The 25,709-nt window shown below is 34.4% G+C and overlaps 2 protein-coding genes across 6 annotated transcripts; one reads left to right on the forward strand and one right to left on the reverse strand.

The window, feature by feature from the left end:
• Nucleotides 1-2,248: 2,248 nt before the first annotated feature.
• LOC132303760 (uncharacterized) lies at nt 2,249-14,726 on the forward strand. Of its 2 annotated transcripts, XR_009481320.1 has the most exons (11): nt 2,249-2,511; nt 3,294-3,376; nt 3,465-3,542; nt 4,696-4,808; nt 4,900-4,965; nt 9,487-9,588; nt 9,708-10,266; nt 12,245-12,450; nt 12,536-12,699; nt 14,206-14,524; nt 14,601-14,726. XR_009481320.1 is itself a non-coding variant. In XM_059801163.1 (10 exons), the coding sequence occupies exons 1-10, from the start codon at nt 2,384-2,386 to the stop codon at nt 14,339-14,341; spliced, it is 1,635 nt and encodes a 544-aa protein (XP_059657146.1). In that variant the 5' UTR covers nt 2,249-2,383; the 3' UTR covers nt 14,342-14,726. The 2 variants fall into 2 exon arrangements, 1 of the variants encoding a protein (XP_059657146.1); XM_059801163.1 differs by having other exon boundaries at nt 14,206-14,726.
• Nucleotides 14,727-15,945: 1,219 nt separating this feature from the next.
• Nucleotides 15,946-23,790, reverse strand: LOC132303759 (NADP-dependent malic enzyme). 4 transcript variants are annotated; one of them, XM_059801160.1, is made up of 20 exons: nt 23,617-23,790; nt 23,064-23,230; nt 21,182-21,302; nt 21,013-21,087; nt 20,211-20,362; nt 19,954-20,059; nt 19,734-19,799; nt 19,060-19,155; nt 18,867-18,938; nt 18,526-18,609; nt 18,341-18,439; nt 17,874-17,921; nt 17,736-17,789; nt 17,521-17,619; nt 17,337-17,426; nt 17,169-17,246; nt 16,949-17,023; nt 16,761-16,851; nt 16,322-16,450; nt 15,946-16,232 (listed from the first exon to the last, which is right to left on the reverse strand). In XM_059801160.1, exons 1-20 carry the CDS (start codon nt 23,644-23,646, stop codon nt 16,144-16,146), a joined length of 1,821 nt encoding a protein of 606 aa, XP_059657143.1. In that variant the 5' UTR covers nt 23,647-23,790; the 3' UTR covers nt 15,946-16,143. The 4 variants fall into 4 exon arrangements, with proteins under 4 accessions (XP_059657143.1, XP_059657141.1, XP_059657144.1 ...); XM_059801158.1 differs by having other exon boundaries at nt 23,064-23,260; XM_059801161.1 differs by lacking the exon at nt 23,617-23,790 and adding an exon at nt 23,434-23,582 and having other exon boundaries at nt 23,064-23,260.
• Nucleotides 23,791-25,709: the final 1,919 nt, after the last annotated feature.

Raw genomic sequence — 25,709 nt, forward strand, 5'->3', positions numbered from 1 at the left:
TAATATTTTTAACATCCTTTTCAATACCGTACATAAATATTATATAATCCAAAGCCAATATATTTTAAATTTTCTATCACTTATTTATTTAATAGAATTTTATTCCTGGATAAGAATTCTTTTTCACGTACTTTCTTTGTAATACCCTTTTCAATACCATACATAAAAATTATGTAATCAAAAATCAATATATTTTAAATTTTACTTTCTTTAATTTTTGTAACACCTTTTTCTATATCCTACAAAACAATTTAACAAATATTACGTAATCCAAACCCATATATTTTAAATTTTGCTTTCTTTAATCTTTGTAGCACCTTTTTCGATATCCTACATAAATGTTATGTAATCCAAAATTCATATATTTTAAAATTTCATCAATTATTTATATAATATAATTCTATTTCTAGATAAGAATTTTATTTTTTTTTTATGATTATTTGACATTATTATTCATTGTTAAACTAATATATTTCATTGAGTGAATTAATGTGGTCATTTTATTAATATTTTTATATTATAAATATAAAATTGTTATAAGTACCATATATTAAGGGCAAAAATGTAATTTGTATAACTTCAGTTTTTATATATAACAAATAATTTTTACTTAAAATTAAAACATTATCAAACCGGTTTTCAAATTAATACATTCAGCACTTAAAATTTAAACACTTAAAATTCAGTATTTAAGATTTTCAGTGCATAATTTCTAATTTTATCAAACAGCACCCTAGTCTTTGCTCAATTCTTCCTTGCTTTCGAATTCAGTCTAACTTGCACTGTGGCCGAAGTCTTGATTCTCAGTGGCTTGCTATTCCATTTTAAGCTATTGCCGACTTTAGGATCTTTTTCTTTAAATCTTTTGATAGGTGCCTTTATTCTTTGTGCAAGCTTAGTGCTTTGATTTTCATTTGCTCCGCTTTATTCCCTTTTTATATTTTCATTTTAGACTATTGATTCATACTAAGTTGTTTCTTTAATGAAAAGGTTTGATCATCCCCCACCCCAAAGAAAAAGCCTACAAAAAAAAAAAATTTAAAAAAAAAAAAATAAACAAAAAAACAAATTACACCACTATATGTATGGCTTAAATCCTCTTCTCGTACACGTAGTGGGAGGTATAACACGTCCTCCTAAATTTAATATGTGATAAGAATTTCTAACATTATTTTTCATCCAAAAATGGGAGGAGGAGGATCAATAAGAATCTAAACATTTTCCACTAAACTTTACTTTGAAATCAATTATAACTTGTTAAACTTTTGATATCAATTATAACTTGTTAAACATTTGTCATTGGACTTAAACTAATAAAGGGATTTAGAATCCAAAATGGAATTCATATTTGGAATCAAAGGAATTTAAAATGGAAATAAATTTCATGGTATTTGAAATTTCAAAGTTTAATGTTCTCAAATTCCATGAAAAATAGTGGAATTTAACGGAATTTATAAATTAGATTAGTAGTAGGTTTGCAACTTACCCAATTTACTATCAATTTTAATTAGTATGATAAAAAGTATATAATTCTTAAATAAATTTATGTTTATTTCAAACACACAACTAGAATTTCATTTCAAATTCAGTTGCATTTCTTTTCCTTTTCTAATTTCAAAAATATCTAATTGTTGTGAATAATCACTTCGTCTTTTTAGTAGAATTATTAATCTCAATATCGATATTTTGCTAGTTATTGATAAAAATAACGTTTAGCTTTTCATGAGCAAAAACATGGATGTTGCACTACTTGTCTTCTTGATTTTCTCTTTCCTTATTCAAAATTATTGATTAATTTCTATGATCAGGACTTTTTATTGATTTCTTGTATTTCAATATAATTATTTCTACTTTTTATTTTTATTTTTTTTTATCATTAGGATCATTTATAATTGCATTGAATAAAAATTTCAAAAATTTTGCTCCATCATTTATTTTGTCCTTTCATAATAATTTTTTTTTAATTTATCAATGTATCTACTTTTTTATTAAATTATTAATAAATAAAGTCATACTAATTCAACTCTCGACTGAAATTGTTACTAAAGTAAGTTTCGGTCGGGCCAAAAAAAAAAAAAATCTTCAATTTGGATTGAAATTGTTGGGTCCATGTATAATAATATAATAACCATGGGAGTAATTTTTTTTTTTTTTTTTTGGGTTCAAACTTCAAAGTGGTACAGATATCGTGCGAATTTACCAAAGAGGACCCAAATGGATTCGGCTGCATCGCATGTGCACACACGTTTCCTACATCCTCAGACTCATGAATTCTGGAGATCTCATTTTATGGCGGGTATTCCTATTCCTATACATCACACAGACACGCACCAACACACACATCTGAGAGGTATCCACTGATACACAGTGATACAGGAAAAAAATGGAGGACGACAGAATCCTAGAGAGAGAAAGGTACCAGATCGAGCAGATAAGAGAGCTCGACTCGGAGGAATTGCAAGTCGAAGAAGTCGAGGACCTTCAGGACTCATCTGAAGACGACGAAACCAAGTAATCAATTGTCTATGTTATAAATTCACCACTCATTCGTATATTGAATCTATCATTCATTCCCGTAACAGTGTCTTATACCATTGATATGTAATATTCGTATATATTTGTGTTTGGGGTTTAGCGTTTCTGAATATACTCGGAATTTGCATGCCCTAATTCAAAGTTTTGTTCTCATTTGCTATTAATTTACTCACACATGTTCATCTGTAAATGTCGTTAGCGGTTGATTATAGCTTCAATTTGAATGGAAAAGCGAACGGTTGAAATCTTTTCAGTTGGAACAATTATCAGCACATTTACTTGAATTTGAAATTGTGTTTTATAGAACATGTTGTTCATTCATAATTTAGTGTGTAATTGCTTAATTTTAAATGTGATGCATTTCATGTAGCACTCATGGGATGCTGAAAACTATGGAAAACAAATGAAAGTTTATAAAATGGTAAAAAGTAGTCGTTGATGTATCTCAAATACTTAAGCCAATTTTCTAACGAAAAAAACCTTTGTGATATATTGATATATCTCTTACGTTGCTTTGGCATTTCAAAAAAAAAAAAAAAAATTTACTAGATCCAGTTGTGGTTGAGTTTCTTTTCTCTGATTTCAAATCACACAATTGTTTTTCACATTATTGAAAACCACATCGAGCTCAATCATAGTTTCTTCAAGTAGTTTATAAGTGTTACACTATTTTAGAGAAGCGCTTTGCAATGATTTGTATCTCTGTGTGATCAAAGTTTTTTGTTTCTGCTGTTGTACACATCTGTAATGGACCAAAGTGATCGTGGTTTTGGAGGGGCTTTGGCATCTGGTGAATTGACCTTCAATACCTCGTTGGCTTCCTTACATACTTATCTTGGTGGTAGGCATCTGTTCTCTGCTTGAGTTTTGTCCATTTTTCCCACTCTTTTAGCTATTGGAAGTCTAATGATCCAACTTTCATGTATCAGAGACTGAGGATACTCATCGTAGGTTGGCTTTCTTGGATGGCGGCGCCGTGCTAAACTTACCTCTGTTCTATCTGGAAGGTATTTAATTAGAGTGCATTTGTGTGTTTGTGGAATTTATATGGATTTTTTGTGTTTCACGTGGCATACGGAGGTAAATTCCATGGCTATAATTGAATACTATTGAAGAAATGGGGTTTATTATAACAGTTGATAAGGATGGGTTGAATTTTTAGGTAAATTATACTTTCTAATTTCTTATCACTGTTTCAGCAAAAAAATTTTGCACCACTGCGATATTACTCAACAAACGGAACACTTTTCTTACATGACCCATTCAGGATGTGGGATTTATGGGGTCAATTATTTCTATATAATGATGCGACCTTTCATTTCCATGTTCAAAAACTCAGTGTGTGTGTGTGTCTAATTGTGATTTTTTCATCTTCTAGAAGTACTGCTAATATGTCAGCTATAAACAATTGCACATCATCATTTACCTTCATCAGCTACGAGCTTATTTTGTAGTGATGCAAAGTTCTCGACCCCTTTTTATGGAAAATGAAATAGTCACTTAAGGTATGGCTCTTCTCAAGTTTTTGAAACATTAATGCTATGTTTGGTAGTGAGATAGGACAGTAATAGTGATGAAGGTTTCCCTTGTTTTGGTAGAGGGGAGAGGATAGGGGAAAGGATGGGAGGAGGTTTTGCCTAGAAGTGTGCAGAAACCTCTTTCCTCTTCTTTTTATTCTTTTAGCCTTCTATAAAAAGTTTTTTTTTTTTTCTTTTCCAATTGCTATTTAGTATAATGGTTAAATTAAACAATACCCTTTAAAAGATTTTTTTAATCGTTAATTACTGTAATGGTTAAATTACGCCATACCCTTTCTCTTCTGTTTTAAGACTCCCTTTTTAGTCAACCAAATAATATGAGGGGAAGGCTCCTTCCTTCACTTAGAGGTACCTCTTTTTGCCTTCAAACATTCCCTTTCTCTAGTTTTCCATCATTTGTACCAATCGGATGCAGCATAGGTGTTTAAAGTAGCATAGAGTTGAGAATTAGTGATTTTGTCATAGTGCAATGAAGTAGTTGTATGGCTGGGGGAACAGTAAAGTGCCTCAAAATTTGTATTATATTATGTGCATTTTGGGATATATTCTCATGATCATTTTTATTATTATTAACGTCATCCTCATCATTTCTTTAGACTTCTCACCTTTATCATTTTGTCAGGAGTTGTTCTGTTCCCAGAAGCCATCCTTCCTCTAAGAGTTATTCAATCTAATTTTATATCTGCTGTGGAAAGAGCACTGAGGCAGGTTGATGCTCCCTACACTATCGGCGTGGTATGTGGACCCTTTTTGTGCCTGGTATTTCTTTCAAAAATTTTGTTAGTCTTTTACTTAAAGCATGCATGATGTTTAAGATGTTTTTCAGGTTCGTGTTCATAAGGATCCTGATAATAGGAGGATAAGATTTGCAACCGTTGGGACAACTGCAGAAGTAAGACTACAGAATCATACTGCCCATCCTTATACATGTTTATATTTAATTCATAAAAAGTTTAGAACCTCTGAAGCACATTAGCATTTTGTTGGCTTGATCAACGACTAATACACATTTTTTTTTCCTAGTTGGTACTCAAACACACATGCCTCCACTGAGGCTCGAACCCCTAACCTCTCTTTGAGAAGTAGGAGCTTGGTACCGCTAGGCCACTGGCCTGTTTGTATGACTAATACACGTTAAAAGAACTATGATTGTTAAAATTGCGATGTGGTGGTAGGATTGTATGATCCACAATCCCAAGGTTAAAAACATAAAATCAGAAGTTATGGCTTGCGACCGCTGCAACAATAGCCTCTTGAGCTACATTCTCCAACATACTTGGATGAACTTGTTGCTTGTTGTATGTTACACTTACTTGTAGTATTTCGATGTGTTTTAGCTGTATTATCTCTCTCTCTCTCTCTTAAAAGATATTATATTAGAAAGTTAGTTTGAGTTAATTTGCTACTAGTTTTGTAGAATCTTATCATTCTCAATCCGATCCTATGATTCTGATCTTATGGATTCCCCATTGATCCTATGCAGAATTTTGATCTTGACAACATTGTGTTAAACACAATTTCACGTGCAAGGTGTATATTATTTTTACCTAATTTTTTAGGTATTTATATAGAACAGATAAATAGTTCCTGATTATTTGTGTCATATTCTTTAGGGATATATAGAACAACTAAATAGGTCATGACTATATACTCAAATGTAAATCTCTTTTATAAAGTCAAATTGTAATTTCACAGGGGAATGTTAAGTTGTCTCTAGCAAAGCCTGCTTGATTAGTTGCATTTTGCACTTGGATAGGATTTCAATATAGTATAAGGTTGGCGCTGTTGAATATATTTGTGATGGTCTCTTCAAGTGTTTTTAGCAGTGACTTCTTAAACATTTCTGTTGTGCTTTTTGCAAGTTTTATCAACAAAATTTCCCTCTATTTACTGGATTATTGCGTCTTCAATTATGAATTTTGTCACAAAATGGATCATGAAAAATGAAAAAGGAAATCCTTGCTGACGAAATAATTAAATGATTTAAGAAGATTCAGATCTGGAATTTATGTTTTTATATTTTGGAGTTTGAGATATGGCGAGTTATCTGGTACTACTGTCCCAAATGATTTATGATGTGTGAAAGCAGAGTGCTTTATTGCATATATATATATATATTGATAAGTAAGATTTCATTGAAAAACACTCAAGAAGGGAGCAATTACAAAAGATAAACCAAAAAGCTATACCCCCAAGCTATCCACAAAAGACACTAAAAGCTCCTTAGATTTACAATTTCTCCCATGTACCCAAAAAATAAAGAACTAAGAATAGTATAGTTTGTCACCACTATTGGAGACTCCACCCCAACAAAAGACCTCATATTTCAATAAATGTGGATTAGAGATACGGCTAAGGCCTATAGTGTAGTGGCACTTCCTCACCTTCCAAAGTGGAAGGTCGGGGATTCAAGTACCATCATAGGGTTAAGGTGGTGGGGTGAATTTCCACTAGGAAAAATAAATAAATAAATATTTTTTTTTGATAAGTAAGATTTTTATAAAAAGCGCTCAAAAAGGGAGCGAATCCCAAAGAAACAAAAGGTCACAAAACGCCTCAAGCCTTCGAAGAGGGCAAAAAAATAACAATCTCCTCTACAGATCGATAATCTCTCCCTGAGACCCAACAAAAAATAGTGGAAATAATGGAGAACTTAAGCATAGAAATAGGCTTCTCCTTTTCATCAAAATATCTACAGAGAGGCGTAGCCCTCCAACCATCCTGAATGAGAACCCCAACTAAGAAACCTCTCCAAGCCTCAATCAATCCTCTAGAGGAACAAGGCATAACCCAAGGGACCCCAAATAACCCAATCATCAAATCCCAACAGTCTCTAGCCATGTTGCAATGCAACAGAAGGTGATCAACTGTCTCCTCACTGCGCAGGCACAAGTAACAACGATTGACAACCACCTGATTCTTCCTCCACAAATTATCCTGGGATAAAATTCTACCCAAGACAGAAGTCCAAGCAAAGAAGGCCACCTTAAGATTCTCCTCCATTAGGGGCATTCAAAAAAATATGTCCAGCTCAAAAAAAATATTCCCCCCCCCCCCCCCCCCCCCTCCCGCCACCCAAAAAAAAGAAAGTTGTGCTGCAATCTCTCAACTCCCTTAACCATAGAAGAATATATCTAAATAAGGGAGATGAAATATGTGGGGAGGCAAGAAAGGGTGCTATTAATCAGAGTGACCCGCCCCCCCTTGGAGAGGTACTACTTCTTCCAACCTGCCAGCCTCTTCTCAAATCTATCCACCACCGGATCCCAACTCCCTACATATCTCGAAGGGGCTCCCAAAAGGCAAACCTAAGTAAGAAATGGGGAAAGAGCCAGTGCGACATCCAAAGATCTGAGCAAAAATCTCGATATCAGGAACATTCCCAACCGGCACTAAAACACTCTTTCCGACATTCACCTCAAGCCCAGAGACAACTTGGAACCAAACCAAGACGCATCTCAAATGTCTCAGCTGGGACGCTTCAGCATCACAAAGAACTAAAGTATCATCTGCAAACATCAAGTAAGAGATCTCCAACTGACTAGCAACATCCTTGCCCACCCAAAAGCCTCTCAAAAAACCAAGCTCAATAGGCCTTTTCAACAATCTGCTAAGCGCCTCCATCACAAAAAGGAGAAGGAAAGGAGAAAGCGGATCCCCCTGTCTCAAGCCCCTCGAACTAGAGAAAAATCTTGCCGTAGCTTCGTTCACAAGGAAAGAGAAACGAGCACCAGAGATACAAAAAAGAATCCATCTCCTCCATCGCCCCCCGAATCCCATCCTCTCCATCAAATAGAGGGGGAAACTCCAACTCACATGGTCGTAAGCCTGCTCAATGTCCAGCTTGCACAAAACACCTGGAACCCACTACTCAACCTGGAGTCCGCACATTCACTAGCAATAAGAACAGAATCCAAAATCTGACGACCTCCCACAAATGCATTCTGAGAGTCAGAGATGACGCCATCCAGAACCTTCCTCAACCTAGAGGCCAAGACTTTAACAATCAACTTGTAAAAACATCCCACCAAGCTAATAGGACAAAAATGCCTAACATCTAGCGCCCCTCCCTTTTTCGGAATGAGGGCAATGAAAGTGGCATTTAAACTCTTCTTAAAAGAGCCATGAGCATGGAAAGCGTGAAAAGAGCCCATCACATCCTCTCGGACGACCTCCCAGCACTCCAAAAGGAATCTCATGGAAAACCCATCCGGACCTGGGACTTTATCCCCGTTACAACTCTTCAAAGCAGACAAAACTTCCTCATCAGAGAAAGGCTCCTCCGAATAGAACACTCCTCACTCGAAATAGAGTCAAAATGAAGCCCTGCCAGCAAGGGTCCCCAACCAGCCGGTTCAGTGAACAACATTGAAAAGAAATCAGCAAAACCCTTACAAATCTCCTCCTCCTTACTAATCACCTCCCCATCCACCCTAATCCTCCCAATATGTGGACAGACACAAAACATGTGACAAGGAGTATGAATTGAAGGTTCTTATTGCCTTGGAAATCTGCACCCAAAGAGATTTTGGTGTAAAAACAAAAAGTATGTGTTTTGTTGGAAATTTTTGAACATTTCCTTGAAAATTGAGGGAGGAGAGGGAAACAATGAAATTTATCATTTTCTACAGCTTCATGCTAAAAATCAAGAGACTCAAATAATTGCAAAATACTTCTTTAGTTAATTATTGTGACCCAACATCTTATAGAAACATATTTTTCCCTTTCTTCTTTTCTTGGTTCAGTCAGCAACCAATTACTCTATTCAAGTAGCAACAGAGAATTGCTGATTGTATGGTTAGCCCCATCTGTAAGCTATTTATGTCACTGCATACTTATATCATTCTAAGATGCTGGCATTGAGTATTTTAGAGTTAAGAGGGAATGAGAAATCTAGGACCGTAATCCAAGGCTCTGATGTAGAATTAGCGCAAGATCTGTGATCCAGACTTAAGAGGGGTTTGAATAGGTCTCGAGAATTTGAATAACAAACTTTAACTAGTTTCGATTTTGACCTGTATATGTGGGAGGAATCTTTTTTAATATATTGAAGCATGATACAGTATTCTGTAGAGCTCTTTTTTTCTTCCTTCCTTTTTCCCCCTCTTTATTTATTTCTTATTTTTAAATATTTTGCTTAAAGCATTTCTTGTCTGTAATTAAGACTGTTGAATATTATTGTGTTGGTTTTGGCCCCAAAAGCATACAGCATATGCTTCTTGACTTGGGGTTGTTTACTCAACCACAAGGATTTTGGTGATTCATGATCCTGCATGCATACTCATTAATTGATGTCTTGCCTCACTATATGAGTAATTTTGTCATTTATGCCTTTTATGATTTAATTTTCATTATTGAGCTCTGAAGATTGTTTTATCTTCTCGCTTAACTGTTTGCTACATGTGCATTGAAGATTCGGCAATATAGGCGATTAGAGGATGGTTCAATGAATGTGGTAACCCGTGGCCAACAGCGCTTTCATCTAAGACGCCGCTGGGCTGATGTGGAAGGAGTAGTAAGAACAAATTTCATGCTAAGAAAATGAATTTTTTTTCTTCTTCTTTTATTTATTATTATTATTTTTTTTACCTATAACTCAAATGCTGATTTATCTTATGATCTTCCTCCTTTTAGCCATTTGGAGAAATTCAAATTATCCAAGAAGATTTGCCATTAAGGACTCCACGGGATGCAGTTGGGCAGCTGGCACCATTAAGGAATCTGCGTACTGGTAGGCTCTTGCAAAAACTACCTTTAAGTGCTTCTCAGGCTAAACGACAAGGATATGGAAATGAAGATGATGATTCTGATGCAACATCGGAGGAAAGTTTTGAAAGCCAGCTTTCGCTAACAGAAAGGAGATTGCACGAATCCGCTACTGTTTCCCATTATGGTTATGATAGAATTGACGACACAAGTAGTGATGAAGGGGATTTTGTTTGCAAGCCAGAGCCCCTAGCGGGAATATCTCATTTGAATGACTCCATAGGGACTCTGCTTCCATATGATGACAAAAGGAGGAAAAATATTGCCCTTGGAGCTGGGGAAAAAGTTAATTCGGGAAAGCCATCTTGCAAAGGGGTAGCGTGGAATAAATACTCAATAAGTGGGCTGCGTGAAGTTCCAAGGGCGTTCTGGCCCTCATGGGTTTACCGTATGCATGATTCATATTGCCTGGCTCAAAGGGCGGCAGGTAGTTGGATGCTTTACTTTTAAAAAAAAAATCTTTTCTAGTTCAGAAATTTTATTTGATGTTTTGGTGTTACTGTGGTTCTAATTGAGATAAACACTTGAAGCTGGTAAGAGGAGGGGTAGAGACTGGAGAAGAGGTTGACTGTCGTTGCTGGAGCCGGAGAGGCGCGGCAGGCGGCTGACAGTGGGGGGAGGTGTGTGGCGGCTGAGAGTTTGATAGAGTTGAAAATAAGAACTAAGAAACCCTAGAATATATATATATATACGCACACACACACACACTTAAGGATATTTAAGAATATTAAATCTAAATATTGATATAATTTTATTATATAAATGGAGCGGTCTTGGGACAAAAAACTTGTGTGTCAGGTTATACGCCCATCTACCATTTAATGTCTCACCACACCTGCCCCTAATGGAGGTGGAAACCCAGCAGGCTGGGCCAAATTTCCTCCCTTATAACTCATCCCTCACTTTTTAAATTTCTTGTTAGCACTATAGCCATTCTGCTTCAAGCAGCTTTAGTATGGTATATGTTCTTCGTTATGGAAAGCATGTCTCCTTGTTTTCGGGGCTTCGTCTCACATATCCTTGGATAGTGCATAAATGCTTATTTGAAGGTACTTCATAATAAAAATTAATAAATTAATAAATTAATAAAAAAAATTAGGATATAATACATACATATATCTCTCTATACATAAAAGAACATTATCTGGAGGTCACATCAGTGAAGGTAGATGAATTGTGATAGTTATGCAAAGGAAAAGAGAAGGTACAATCTAATCTAGAGACAGAAGGTTTTCTGGATTCCATGATTATCCTTCTGTCAATTGTTTAAATCGCATGAGGCTTTGGGTTAAGATTAGTTGTAGTGGTAATTTAATTTTGATTTATTTTAATTGCATTAGGCTTTGGGTTAAGATAAGTCGAAGTGGTAATTTAGTTTTTTTATAGCTCAAGATTCTGTCTTAGAAATACTTTAGTACACCTATTGCAGTTGTTTAAGATATTCTTTGTGTTGTACATTTTTTATCTCCCTCTTTTCTTAATGAAATTCTTATTGTCGATAAAATCTCAAATATATGATGCTAATTTAATTCACCTTTGGACAATTCTATAAACTTCTACAACCATTTTGGTTATAACCATATCTTTTCAAATATTAAATGACAATAAGCAAATTCATAAATTTTACCTCTTCATATTATCCCATGTTATTAGTGAAGCTTTTTCATAATCTTTTATTGTTTCATTTCTTAAATCAAGTGGTGAACAACAGTAACAATGCAATTGATGAAGTTTTGTCTAAAATGCTGAGTCCATGTTGGACATGTGTCAGACACTTCATGGACACTCCTAGACACTTGTCCGGCATTTCAAATATATTCCCTATTTTGGACACTTCGTCAACATTCCAAACATTTGACTGGCACATCCTAGACATCAAAGAGTACCCACGTCCAACAGTCTTGGAAATAATATAAACACACCTCAAAATGTCCACCCTTTGTTTTTATATGAAAAATTGACATGATTCATATGGTCATAACAATTCAAGCATGTAATTACACTTTTTTATGTAGGAAAAATACACAATTCTAAAGACAAATTAGGAGAGAAGTAACATGGATAAAAATCTTCAAGATATTCTCATAGCTTCATCCTCTAAATTATGAAACTCTTAGTATAGAAACTAAATATTAATTAAAGTTATATAATTGTCTTATTCAATAGGTGTAATATGTATTAATAAAAAATTGTATTTGTATATAGTTGTGTCCGCACAATGTCTGTCTCATTCTCTTTTAGGATTTGAAGTTTTGGATATTCATGTCGTATCATGTCCGTGTTTTTGCAACTTGAGGTTTTATCTGTTCCTTCCTGTTTGCAGTTGTTGAGTTAATAAGTTTGAACTTGTTTATGGTACTTGTATCTGTTGGTGACATAAATGATTGTGTGTTGAAATATTGCAGATAAGTGGAAGCAAATTGTTGGGGAACCAAAAATGGATGGGCTTGTGAATAAGCCAGATCTTTTATCATTTCATATTGCCAGTAAAATTCCTGTGTCTGAATCTACGAGGCAGGAACTTCTGGACATTGATGGGATTTCCTATAGACTGCGCCGGGAAATTGAGTTGCTTGAGAGTTTTGATCGTGTTCGATGCAAAAATTGTCAGGTGATACAAGGTCCTGTCATGTGAAGCTTTTTAATTACTGTCTTGCCAGCTATTGAATTATTTTATTACATTTTTCGTTGTGCAGACTGTAATTGGAAGACGGAGCGATATGCTGGTGATGTCTAGTGAAGGTCCTCTTGGTGCTTATGTGAACCCAGATGGTTTTGTGCATGAGATAATGACTCTTTACAAAACAAATGGCATAGCACTCATTGGCCATGCAATTAAAGATTATAGTTGGTTTCCTGGGTACGGATTTAACCTTTCTTATCTTCAAATCTTTGAGATTGTTAAGAATGACTATTTTTACTCATAGTTGCAGAGTTATCTGTCTAAAGGCACAAACAAATTTAAGTTTTGCTGAAGCCTTGAGGCGAGTAGGGAATTAAGCTATTTGATGGATTGTTAAGTACTTCTCCAGTATTGTCATCTTGTTGTTTTTGTTGTTGTTATTCTTTTAGAAGAAAATTAAAACAATTTGGACACCTTTAAGCCATATTCAGTTCCTAGTTCCTGGGATGTTTCACTCAGTCCTGACTCTTTATGGGCCATCATATATGTTTGGAGAATGAAATTAGTTGCATGGCATTTGAATGTTACTTGGAATTCGAATCAGTAAGATTCAGTCTCTAGTTCCTGGGATATTTTCACTAAATCCAGACACATAGGGCCATATATATTCAGAAAATGAAATTAGTTAATTGGCATTAAAATGCTAAGTGGATTTTGAATCAGTCAATTCTGTTTTATATTGGATCGGGATGATCCTTTGGGCTCTTCTTATCATGTTTAATACTTGCATTCTCTTTTGACATGTTTCTGTAGAGGGCATTTTAGGGCTTCAGAAGGAACCTCATTTCTTTGTATGATGGTGGTGGTGGTGGTGTGTCTATATTGCACTACTTGGTCTTCAAATTCTGTAAAACAATAACAAACTGTTTCAATGTGTCATTGTACTTGCAAATACTAGCTTTAGTCATGTGGGATCTATTTCAATTTGATGATAGTTTCCAAATTTTCGTCTTTACATTTTCATGTTCATTGTATATTGTATATGGCTACTTAATCAAATGTTTCCCCAGCAGAATTGAGGTCATATCTCTATTATTCGTTTGGTTAAGTGGCTAGTAATACGTTGTAATGGAGGATTGAAGATGGAAAAAAAGGTGTATTAGTATGATTGGCTGGAAACAGCTGCGTAGTTGATAATGGTCTATATTGAGTAGATGTTCCCCGCTTCTCTATTATGTAGTATTTAAATTTTTTACATTTTGTAGTATGATTTAACTTGATGAACTTTCTCAAGGTAATTTGAGCTGTAAACGGTAGCTTGCTATTGCAGAATTTGTTTGTGGTTGGAAATAATTTGTCAGCTGTGAGTTAACAGGACGAAATCTTGAATTAAATTACCTTATAAAGTAGCAAAAATGCAGTATGTTGTAGCCTGTAGGCATATAAGTGGTATGTTATCATTCTATAATATCCAGCACCTTGGGAATCTGCCTAATAATTCAGTTATAACGTGCGATATATTCGGTGAGTTGCAAGTTGTAATTACTGGATTATGTATGTATGCTAAGATTGGTAATAAGAATGCTCGAGGACAAATGTACAAGTCCTGGACTTTTTTAATACATGGGAGAAGGTACTCTGAAATTTGATTTCCGCTGCTATTGTTTCGCTGTATGATCTGATGTTTTATTCCATGCGATTGATATATGATAATGCTGATTACTGATAAACCATTGTTTGCAGGTATGCGTGGACAATTGCACGATGTGCCACTTGTGAAAGCCAAATGGGGTGGCTTTTTACGGCCACAAATAAGAGATTGAAGCCCAGGTCGTTTTGGGGCATTAGGAGTTCCCAAGTTGCCGATGACATGCGATGATGTTTAACGAATCCACTTAAGTCACGATCTAGCAGGGGCCTGTGTATATCTCCTCGCTTTCATCCAAGAGCCGGGTTTTTAGTCTAACAATTTGAACTAAGTCTTCATCTGTTGAGAATATAGCTTGCATGTTGTGGTTGTAGATCTGATAAAAGGCTTTGTAATTACTTCTCGAAATCATAGGTAGATTTGTTTTCATGTTGATTAAAATGCCTTAAAAAATCAATCCTGTGTATGTGACGCTCTTGCGTGTTTGTAGATGCGGTCTAGATGAGATTGTTGGCTATCACGGGATTGTCCGACTTGTTGCTTGTAGGAGCACTCGTGCTGTATTCGGATATTGGTCTATTATGTAATGTCAGGTATTGTTTATCTCGTTGTTTCAGGTTTTGTTTTCGCTTATTGTTGCTGCTGTTTGGTTCTCGGCTGCATTCTGATTTTCTGGTGTAAAGACCAGCTTACTTGGTGAGAATAATTGTTCATGTATGGTTCGATAATTTAGTAGGATTATTTAGTACAAGCATTTTCATGCTTGCCTATTATCAGGTTTTGCTTCTAAGATGGAGAGTTATATGATAAAAGATTTCCAGAAAATGCTACCCAGAGTTAATGATTTAATTGAGGATGTAGTTAGATGTGTTTTTGTTGTTTTAGAGTATGTGTTACTGAGAGCATGCTTGACATAGGATGAGTTTTTGTGAAATGCTAGTATATTCATGTACCAAATGTGGATTGTCAATTGTACGTGTAGATGACCGTTCAACAATATTATTCTTCATTTGACACCACGACCCTCCTTTGTCACCCCAAGAAAGTTGGAACTATAAACAAATGTAACAAGCTAAGGGCATGTTTGTTACATGTTTTGTTTTGTTGTATGATGTTTCTTACATCAGAAGCTCTTTCAGAAAAAATAATAATAATAATAATAAACAATATTTATATTCAAAAAGCTCCTGTTCTAACTTCTAACAAAATTGAGAAATAAACCTAAGATACCTCTTATTGGCATTTTTTTTTTTTGTCAAATTGAACTAAATTGTATAGATATAAATGTAATATGTACAGAATAATAATAGGCCTATGAACAAAAGGGACTAGCAAGCCCGAAGGCCCAAGAAAAATAGTTTGGGCTACAAAACATATATGATTGATCACCGGATTTGTCGCTGTTTTTAGTTTCATTGCTAATTGCTTTGTCTGTTCCTTAATGCCCGCTAATTTAAGTGGTAGAAAGTTCCAAGGCTGTGTTCGACTGTATGGAATTGAAACCGTGAAATTAAAATAGGTGAGATTGGAAAAAAAAAAAAAAAAAACAAACAACTTAAAAAATTAAACAAAAATTTTCTCAACTCCAAATCCATGCAATTTAACATAGCCTAAGAGATTTCACCAATTCCAACTCCAAAGCTCTAAATCCATGGAATCCGACACTGCCTAAGAGATTTCAAGTGTTCATTGTTATCATAACTTTCTTGGAAGATAATTAATTATGTCACAGTGATTCAGTATTGTTAGTTCCTCCTGAGAAATTGTTCACAGCCTAAAAGATAATAGCTGCGTATTCCTAAACCACATCCAAACACAAGGTTAAATCACAACACTTCACAAGAAGGGACAAAATTTACTTTGCACTAGAAATCAACAACTTTTGGTACACAATTCTCTAACTGAAAGTGAATTCTGTTTATTAATAAACTTGTAGCTGTTTATTGGTGTTAACACATGTCAATCATAAAATTTATTCTAAATATATGTGGTAAGGGTGAGAACGCTAAAAAGCAAACGAACGTGATCCTTGCTCAACGATAGGTGCGGTAGACTGGGCTGTACATGCAACTCTCTGCAAACTGAACAAGATTCTCGGGTCGAGGGAGTCGAGAAGCCAGACCTAAAAAGAAAATGAATGATGAGTAACTAATAGATATTCGAAGGCTGAGAATGCTGGAGCCAGCAGACTAGTCAGAGAAGGGGGCTCACCGAGGTCATATGCCTTAGCAGCTACATTAGCAGCAATGTGGGCTGATATCTTTCGGATATTGGAGAATGGTGGGTAGATTAATCCCTTTTCGTAGTCTTCCTCCGATACTTGATCTGCCAAAGCCTCCGCTGTTCCAATAAAGTAAGGAGTTTGAACAGTGAGTCTAGACCTCATTGAAAAATAAAAGAACAGAAAAGGAAAAGGAAAAAGAAAAGGAATAGGAAGGTTCAACATTCATCGATTATATGTAGTTATTCACAGAACTAATTCAAACCACTTAATTTGAAGCACAATTTATATGCTTCGTAAAATTATTCTCTAAATTTGTTAATGCCTGGATAACGTGGATTTTTTGAGGTCCCTAAGAGTTGCAACACCCCTCACTCTCTGTGTGTTCACGAATATTTTAGCAGTGTCATCAATCATTTGTGTACTTACAGGCTGCCAAAAGCAAATCATCGTGCACCCGAATTGTACCAGACATGATTAAACCCAAACCAAATCCGGGGAATATGTAAGCATTGTTTGCCTGCAGGACATGAGGAAAGCATAGAAATGAATTTCCAAAGAATTTCAGTAAAAACATCTGGTTGAAGATAACAAATTACTATGGTTTATAGCAGAACCTGGCCAGGCACAAAAACTTTCCCATCGTATTCCACGGGATCAAATGGACTTCCACTAGCAAAGATTGCACGACCCTGTATAATAAGAGGTGAAAAGTCTTAGTTTATTGAATTCCAACCAATAATATGATATGTGGCTCAACTCAACGAGACCTTGATTGTCATATAATATATATACCTAAAGTTGAAGAATGGAAAAAGAAACTGTTTGTTATTTTACCTCGGTCCATGTATAAGCTTCTTCAGCCGTACACTCAGATTGTGAGGTTGGATTGGAGAGAGCAAGAATGAGAGGTTTCTGCATGCCATTCATTCAAATCAATGTCAAAATCTTCGGGATAGGTTACTATTACCGAGAGAGAGAGAGAGAGAGAGAGAGAGAGAGAACCTCATTCAAGGATGCCATGGTTTCCACAACTTCCTTCGTAAATGTTTTTCCAACTCCAGAGGTTCCAATCAACACTGTTGGCTTTATTGCCTGAGAGATTGGCAAAAGAGAGTTAGGTATTAAAAAAATTCTTGACTGGTTTTGTTAAAACAATGGAGCACAATCAGAGACAAGATTTTCACACCTTGACGGCTTCTAAGAGGCTGTTAACAGGTTCATGCACATGAGCAAAGGGCTTCTTGAAGTGTTGAAGGGACTCCTTACGTGAGCTGACAATCAGTCCCTGTAAGAAAATTCACACAATTATTATGACTGGGAAAAATGAAATCAAACAACAGATTAGATGGAAATGAAAGGCTAATAACATTCTTCGCCAAGTTGAAACCGGGCTCCTACTACCTTTGAGTCCACAAGCCAAATCTTCTTGCGAGTCTCTTCCAATGGAGACTTTGTCTGCCCAAACAAATAGTCAGATAATTTATCAAAGAACTTAGCTGAAGAAAGTGAGAGATAATAGATAGCGTAGTAAGTTAATACCTTATTTGATATCTCAAGAGCTATAAGCTCTGCTATACCAGTTCCAGCCTTCAATTTCCAAGAGTGAAGAGAGAACAGTGAGACGGGATATATAAACAAAAACAAGAAAAGGGAAAAGACCAATAAACGAATCTGATGGCTAACAAGTTTCAATAAAGTAAGCATGCATTTTGTTCGAAATAGCACACTTGCGAAATTGGGGAACAAGAAATGCAAAATACACTTTACTAATCTTAGAGAATGAAATGATCTGAAATGCGGGCAAGTTAGGTAAGGAAATAATGGACTCACCAATATGGAAGATTTTGATGTATAAACTACTTACACATCTTCGGTCCAAGGTCACAAATTGTACACAAACAACTAAAGATTACAATGTAACAATTTGCTTTATTTCTAGCTTCACTTATACTTTACATGACAAAATATGAAAAGAGATCTCCTGATAAAATGTATGCAAGGCTCACCTCCCCAGCACCCAGGAACAAGAATTTATGGTCAGCCAAGGTTCCACCAACTAATCTCAGAGCTGCAACAAGCCCTGATAATACCACAGATGCTGTACCCTGAAACAAGGAAAAGAACTTGCTGATTTGACAAATTTCCTCGAAAGGAAATTTTTTAATGAAAAAAAACTCTCACCCCATGTTACCTGTATATCATCATTAAACACAAGATGCCTTGTGCGGTATTTTGACAGCAGCTCAAATGCATTGTGGTTAGCAAAATCCTCAAACTGAAGAAATAAGTTTAAAGTATTAAGAGAAGTGTAATCATATATATATGTGTGTCTGTGTGTGTGTGCCAAAAGGTTAAAGTACCTATATCTACCACTATATTCACACCACCAAAGGCTGTAGCCTAGCCCTCGCCTAACAAAGTAGAAGGTCGAGGGTTCATGTCCCCATGGGGGCAAGTGGGTGTGTGAGTGTGCTTCTTGCCAAGCAATATATATATATATATCTACCAGTATATTCAATACTAATGACTCACCTGTACGAGGATTTTCTCCCCATAGTTCTGCTTAACTGCACTCATAAACTCTTCCAGAAGCTCGGAATATTCCTAAAAAATTGAAGTAAAAGCTACATCAATGTAACAGAAAACATATATTTCACAAATATAAAAAAAAGACTTATTCTTGACTGAAAACAGAAGAGCTAAAAACGAAAGAAAATCATCATACCTCCCCAGTTGCCCTCCTTTGCCTGAGCCCAATGTAGAAATCATCGTTCAGCAACTTCTCATTGTTTGTGCCAACATCGATAGTTATAGGCAAGCACTGTATATTGTTAACACAGCAAGTTAATTTTCATAACGCAGATGGATAAGGATCTTGTTGATTAATCATATGTTTGGCCTATTTATAACGGTTCATGTGACAAATAAATCTCAAAGTTGTTCTTAGAGGGTACTTAATGGCAGTTAATGTCAGATAAAACTCAGCACGACAGAGCCATCTTAGTCCCAGGTCATACAGATGGGCATATAGACAAATTTGAAATTCCAATATTATATGTGGTTTAGAGAAATGAGGAACTTAACTAACAACAATAAAAATTCAAATGCGTAAAGCAAGCTATCATTCCTGATTGTTTAATTTAATATATAAATTTCAAATGGACTGATTTGCATTATCTGCCATTCTGAACACTAAACTATAAAGAATAAAGTAGAATTAATGCTATAGTTACGAAAATATTTAATTAATTCAGAACTTAATTCAGCACTAGTCTCATGGTGAAGAGTAACACACAAAGCCAAATTTCACTCTATAATTTGATTCTACTCAAACAATAACAAAAGGACAAACGAAACAACTCAAGAAAATTAATCAAACAAAAAAGTGCAAATTCATACTGCTGAAGGACGGACTCCTCCAAGTGCTGTGTATAGAGCAAGTTTTCCAACTGGGATCCCCATTCCCTGCAACATTTCAAATGTTTTGGTAAATCAAACTAGCAAAACATCCAACACACTCACACACAGAGGCAGAGGGAGTGGGAGTGGGTTCATGTCACAATGCATGATTAAAATCTTGATCATGAATTTTAAAGTGAAAAGGAAAAGGCATATTCACATGGCAACCAAGATCCCCAAGCCCCAGAATCCGTTCCCCATCAGTTACGACAATAACTTGAATATTCTTCTCAGGCCAGTTTTTCAACACTTCAAGAATCTTTCCCCTGCAAAACTCCACTACTCAGTAGCTACTTCGATACTATTCAACTAACACATTATATCAACAACTGAAATAATTAAAATGAATAAAATAAAAAATAAAAAATAAAAAAAGATAAAAGGAAAAGTAAAATGAATTCAATCTGAAAGTCATACTTCTCATTCAAACTGATATAAAGACCCTGAGGACGCCTGAAAATGCTCCCATATTTTTGACAAGCCTCACCAACCGTTGGAGTGTACACGACTGGAAGCAGTTCTTCAACATTATCAATGAGAAGCTTGTAAAACAACCTTTCATTTCTTTCCTGCAAAATATAACAAAATGGGAAATTTTAATAATAGAATCAATCAGAACTGCTTCTCCCCACTATTTAACATCCAACACCTTTGCCAAGAGCTTAGTTCTAGTGGTAGTCCCTTTACTTCCAGGAGGAAAGTTAAGGGTTCCAGTTCCATAAAGGGCAATTGTGTGTGTGTGCTGTGTCTTACAACACAAAAGAAAAAGAAATCCAGCACCAGTAATTAGGACTGTCATTAGGTTGGAAATAAGGAAGCAGCCTCTCCGCATGTGGAGGTAAGGCTGGGTATATCTGACCCTCCCCAGACCCCGCAATGGCAGGAGGCTCATGCACTAGGTTTGCCCTTTTATCTTGTGTGTGGCAGTTATTATCAGCTTGGGATATCTTCCAATCCCATACAATTAGTGTCTACAACTAAATTGTAGTATGACAGTCCTCCAGTGTCATACTAGAGATTGAACCAGATAAATTAAAACCTTACCAAGACATAATGTTTTTGTACAGATTGGATTTAGATATACAAATATCTGATACCCAACCAATCTGTTGACACGCAACTGGCATGCCACTGATCTCTGATATGATTTGCAAAGAGTACTGCTTTTATTTTACTGAAAATTCATAAAAAGGGTAACTAAGAATGGGTGGACATATACCTGAAGATCCATCATGGCCACATATCTTTGCAGTGGAACGGTATAGTTACGGAGATTGTGCATCACTTTCCTCTCCTAATTACCACAAATCTAGAAAGGGTAAGTAAGAATGGTCTAATTTGGATAAAAGAAATATTAAGAAGATGGGCTTGAGCTCAAAGGAGGTAACCTGAAGCTCCTGAGACACAACAATTGGGGGCAGAAGCCCACGCAAGTAATGGGCATCTCTCTCTCTCTCAGAGAAGGCAAGCCCTTTGTTGTGGCGTGGGTCACGCAGCAAAGTATACCCACTGTAGAAATATTAAGACCATAATTAATCTATTAAAAACAAATATCATTAATCAAATTTATAGTAATAGGTGAAAATTTACTTGAAACATGGTTCCAGCAAGCAACAGACTAACTGATATTTTCCAAGAAAACCATTGACTGACTGAATATCTATGTAGGAAGACTGAAGCCAGCTATAATACTGTTATGTCCGTATTTTATCGGCACTGACTCATATCAAGACATCAAAAGTTCGAATGAGAACTTTATATAGAAAAAAGAGAGGAAAAGTACGAGAAGTAAACCATTTGAAATCATAGCTGTGATTGGCTGAGAAATAAACCATTTGAAATCAGAGGACCTTAATTTTCAAAAATTTAATAAAACAAATTATATTGTAATTGACTCATTAATGAAAATAATAAATAAATAAAACGGATGAATCAAATAAATAGATAAACATTAATATCCAGTTGGTAGAGGGTATTGTGTCAACCTGATTAATGTTGAGGTCCAAAACACAATAATGAGACTACAAAATATTCAATTGTTTGTCAAAAAAAAAAAATTAAAAAATAGATAAAAGACAAAACACTTGATGTGGTTCCCCTCTCCCACACATATACATATTTGAGTTCTGAGCTACACAAGAAACTGTTCAACAATTAGAATCTAACCTAGGTGCTTGTTATATATGACCAAATTATCAATTCCAGTATGTGAATGTTTGCATATGTGATGAATAAATCTATATCTTCTCGTGTCTGAAAGCAAAATACTGTTTTGACTTGTAATTTTATAGAAGCATTAATCAGATCTACATTCCATGAATAATAAATACAGACAAAGATTGTGTGATCCGCAAAGAAATATAATTGTGAACAAAGAAAAATCAACATAAGTAAAATGAGGGGATAATTTATATATCTACTTTAATCTGTTCGTTTGTATGGGAGAAAATATAAAAAATAAAAATAAAAAATTGGTTTTCTTTTAAATCAAACACGAATTAAAAAAAAAAAATTCCAAAAACAATAATAAAAAATTTACAATGGGGAAAATATCATTAAGATAGGAACAACTCATTTAACAGAAAAGGTTGAGACAACTATACTAATAGAAAAAGAATAAATACAAATCAAAATTTTACTACCCACCATAAAATTTACTGTAATGTCAGATCTGAACACTGACATTTCAATATTATCATAAGCCTTAAAAAATAATAATAATAAATAAATAATAAATAAAATAAAAAATAAAATTCAAACAGTTGAAACATCTTCGAAGTTCAAATACATTCACAAACTAGCAAGGAAAAGACAAAAAAGGAAAAACAAAACTTGAAACACCGAACTATAATCCAAAAGAGCAAAAATAAAGACAGCCAACTTCAATGCACTGGAATTTAAAGCTGCAAATAATAGATTTAAATCAGGTGATCTAAATTATGAACAAATATAAAGCCTTCAATAATACAAGCTAAACCGAAATCAAATTAAATTTCTAGTGAATTAAAACTAGAACAACTAAGAGAACCCATCAACAATAGAATCAAATTTAGGAAAAATAAACACAACCCAAAAATAATGAAAAACAAAGCCAAAAATTACATAAATCTAAGCATTGATTTATAAGTATCACCAAAACCTAGAACAGCTAAGAGAGCCCATCAACAATAAAATCAAATTTAGTAAAAATAAGCACAACCCAAAATAAAAAAATGAAAACAAAGCAAAAAAAACACATAAATCCAAACAATGATTTGTTAGTATTATCACCTAGCAACAGAGACAGTCCATGGGGTCACAAGCTGATCCTCCGTGGCACTATCCTCACCGTACGCGTCCCGAACGCCACCAGCAACACCATTAGCAGCCACTAAATCACCGTTCCTCATCTCCTTCAATGTACTCTCCGTCACAATCGTAATCTCTCTCTCTACACTCTGTCCTCCACCCACACCCAAAACTCGTCTCTGAGAACGAAAATAGCTCAAAAACAGAAAACCCAGAAAAATCAACACACGCAAAAAACACAGACAGGTGTTGTGTTTGCACTTGACACTCAAGAAAACAAAACCCACCTTTTATAACCAGCGAAAAACAATGAATTTTGAATTTATTATTCCAAAAATTTGACAAAAATTACCCTGTTTTGAATGTCAACGACGACGAGCCACGTAGTAAAGAATCAAAAAGTGCAATGTTTTTCTGCCATTTTTATCCAAGCACTTTCCTGTATCTACGGTGGGTATGTGTGTATGTGTATGTGTGCGAACAATATTTATATGTATATGCATTTTTAATTATTGCGTAATTAATAAAGTAATACCAGAAATTTGCATCGATTCAACGACATCATTGTGAAAGGAACGTGTGGACAGTGGCAATATAATATTTGCGCGTATGTAGAGAGAGAAAGTGGGAGATCTCCGCGTTTTTCCACAGAGGAGAGAGAGAGCCCGAAATGGAAGTTGAAAGTTAGCAAATGAGGACGTTGATTGTTGTACAGTAATATGTTTTTGGGCCAAACACACCCGATAAAATGTTGGATTTTATTTTATTTTATTTTATTTTATTTGCAATCAATTTTGTACCTGAATTTAGGCACAATTTGATTCGTGATGCTTTTCTCAACCAAGTTGGAAAGAAACTTAATCGTCTCAAAGTTCAAGAAAAGTATTAGAATTTAGAATCTAATGGGTTCTTCTAAACAGACATCACAATGCTCAAAATTTATACAACATTTTTTTTTTGATATTGAAATATATACAAATGTATATATATATATATTTCTTGTAAATAAACATTATCATAAATATATTCACCAAAAAATAATATTTGGGCCATAGTAATGTATTGTCCACTCTCAATTTAACTTTAATTGAAACGAAACAACTTAACATAAGACAATTAAGACAGCAACTTAAGAAATTTGGTAACATAAAACAGCCCAGTCATAAGACAATTATTTAAGACATACAAGTCATCTCGTTATACTAAATTATTATTTTAATATATTGATTATGTTTTCTTTATTTTATTAATTACTAAATAAATGCAACTCCCTTTTTTGGTCAATTCAAGTTGGTAATTAAGGCGGCAACCGACCATACAAGTCACCTCGCTATATTAATTATATATTTTATTGATTAAGCTTTATTTATAGTATTAATTATCAAATAAATACAATTGCTCTTCTATTGATTAATACAAATTTTTTAAAAAAATTAAAATTACTTTATTTTTTCACACCTTTTGGACTAATTCTAATTTTTAAATTTTCTTGCATATCAATACATGTTCTACCATTAAATTTCTTTTGGACTTGGTAATTTATTAACTTTCTTGGACAATTAAATCTCGGTCTCTTAAACTAAAAGCATAAATATTATTTTTATATTTTCTTGAATTTATTGCAAGTTAGTCTGGAGATTCGTTTTTAAATAAAATTTATTAGTATTTTATCAATATAACTAATGTGAGAAAAAAATTATTATTTAGCTTTAGGCCTTCAACAACATGAAACTTCAAAACATTTGAAAATGAGACCATAGGTGGTCGTGGTCATGATAACAATGGAATATATTAAATAATATGAAAAACATTTGCATAAAGTCAGTGTGGCAAAATTGTGAACATTGAAAATAGATGTGCAATAAGATAAAAAAAAAAAAAAAAAAAACAATACTATATAATTAGAAATAATTACATTAAAGATTAAATGAGAGAAAATAGGCTAAGATGATTTGGACATGTGCAAATTAAAACTTTAAGTATATCTATTAAAAAAGTGACATAATCTATATTGAAGGTAACAACATCTCCAGCGGTCGTGTATATATATATATTTTTTGTGTAAATATGATGTGTCATGGTAAATTTACACAAAAAAAAAAAAGTTGAATTATTTATTTTTAACTCCAACGGTTCTTTTATATCTTTAGTGTAAAAATATATCCCCCAATAATAAGTAACTAGTGTCATGTCTGGATCCCACATCCTAATAATAAGTAACTAGTGTCATGTCTGAACCCCATATAATTTTTACAAACTACTTAATATAAGGTTGATTTATTAATGGTATGAGAAAAGAAGAAGAAGAAAGAAAATATGTTAATATGATTGTGTAAAATACACAATAATTTTACAACTCGGTGACGTGGCAATGTACTGGAGATTAAAAAAAAAAAAATTATACATCATATATGGCAGTGTATATACTGCTGGAGATGCTCTAATACTAGAAGAAAATGAAATTCAAAATTAACGAAAATAAAGTTAGTAACCAAAAATATGGTAGCATGATTCATATAACTGAATCCAAATGATTGAGAAAATACAACTTCCTCCTTTATTTATTTATTTATTTTTGGGAAGCATTTTTCTTCTAAAATGTGCCATTTGGCTTTTATCAATGAAATG

Source organism: Cornus florida, unplaced genomic scaffold, assembly GCF_030987335.1.
Source record: "Cornus florida cultivar Cherokee Brave unplaced genomic scaffold, ASM3098733v1 CherokeeBrave_3.0.0_Hap2_Chr04, whole genome shotgun sequence".
In the NCBI taxonomy this organism is placed as follows: domain Eukaryota; kingdom Viridiplantae; phylum Streptophyta; class Magnoliopsida; order Cornales; family Cornaceae; genus Cornus; species Cornus florida.

Bases quoted from the DNA above. Each gene is read 5' to 3' on its own strand.
- LOC132303760 (XM_059801163.1), top strand. From the start codon at position 2,384: ATGGAGGACGACAGAATCCTAGAGAGAGAAAGGTACCAGATCGAGCAG. The intron at 3,377-3,464 runs GTAGGCATCTGT...TTCATGTATCAG, and splicing joins CTTACATACTTATCTTGGTG to AGACTGAGGATACTCATCGT. The intron at 3,543-4,695 runs GTATTTAATTAG...TCATTTTGTCAG, and splicing joins ACCTCTGTTCTATCTGGAAG to GAGTTGTTCTGTTCCCAGAA.
- LOC132303759 (XM_059801158.1), bottom strand. From the start codon at position 23,646: ATGATGTCGTTGAATCGATGCAAATTTCTG. The intron at 20,363-21,012 runs GTATATGTCCAC...TATATTTTGCAG, and splicing joins TGGCCATGATGGATCTTCAG to GAAAGAAATGAAAGGTTGTT. The intron at 18,939-19,059 runs GTATGATGATTT...TCAATTTTTTAG, and splicing joins AAAGGAGGGCAACTGGGGAG to GAATATTCCGAGCTTCTGGA.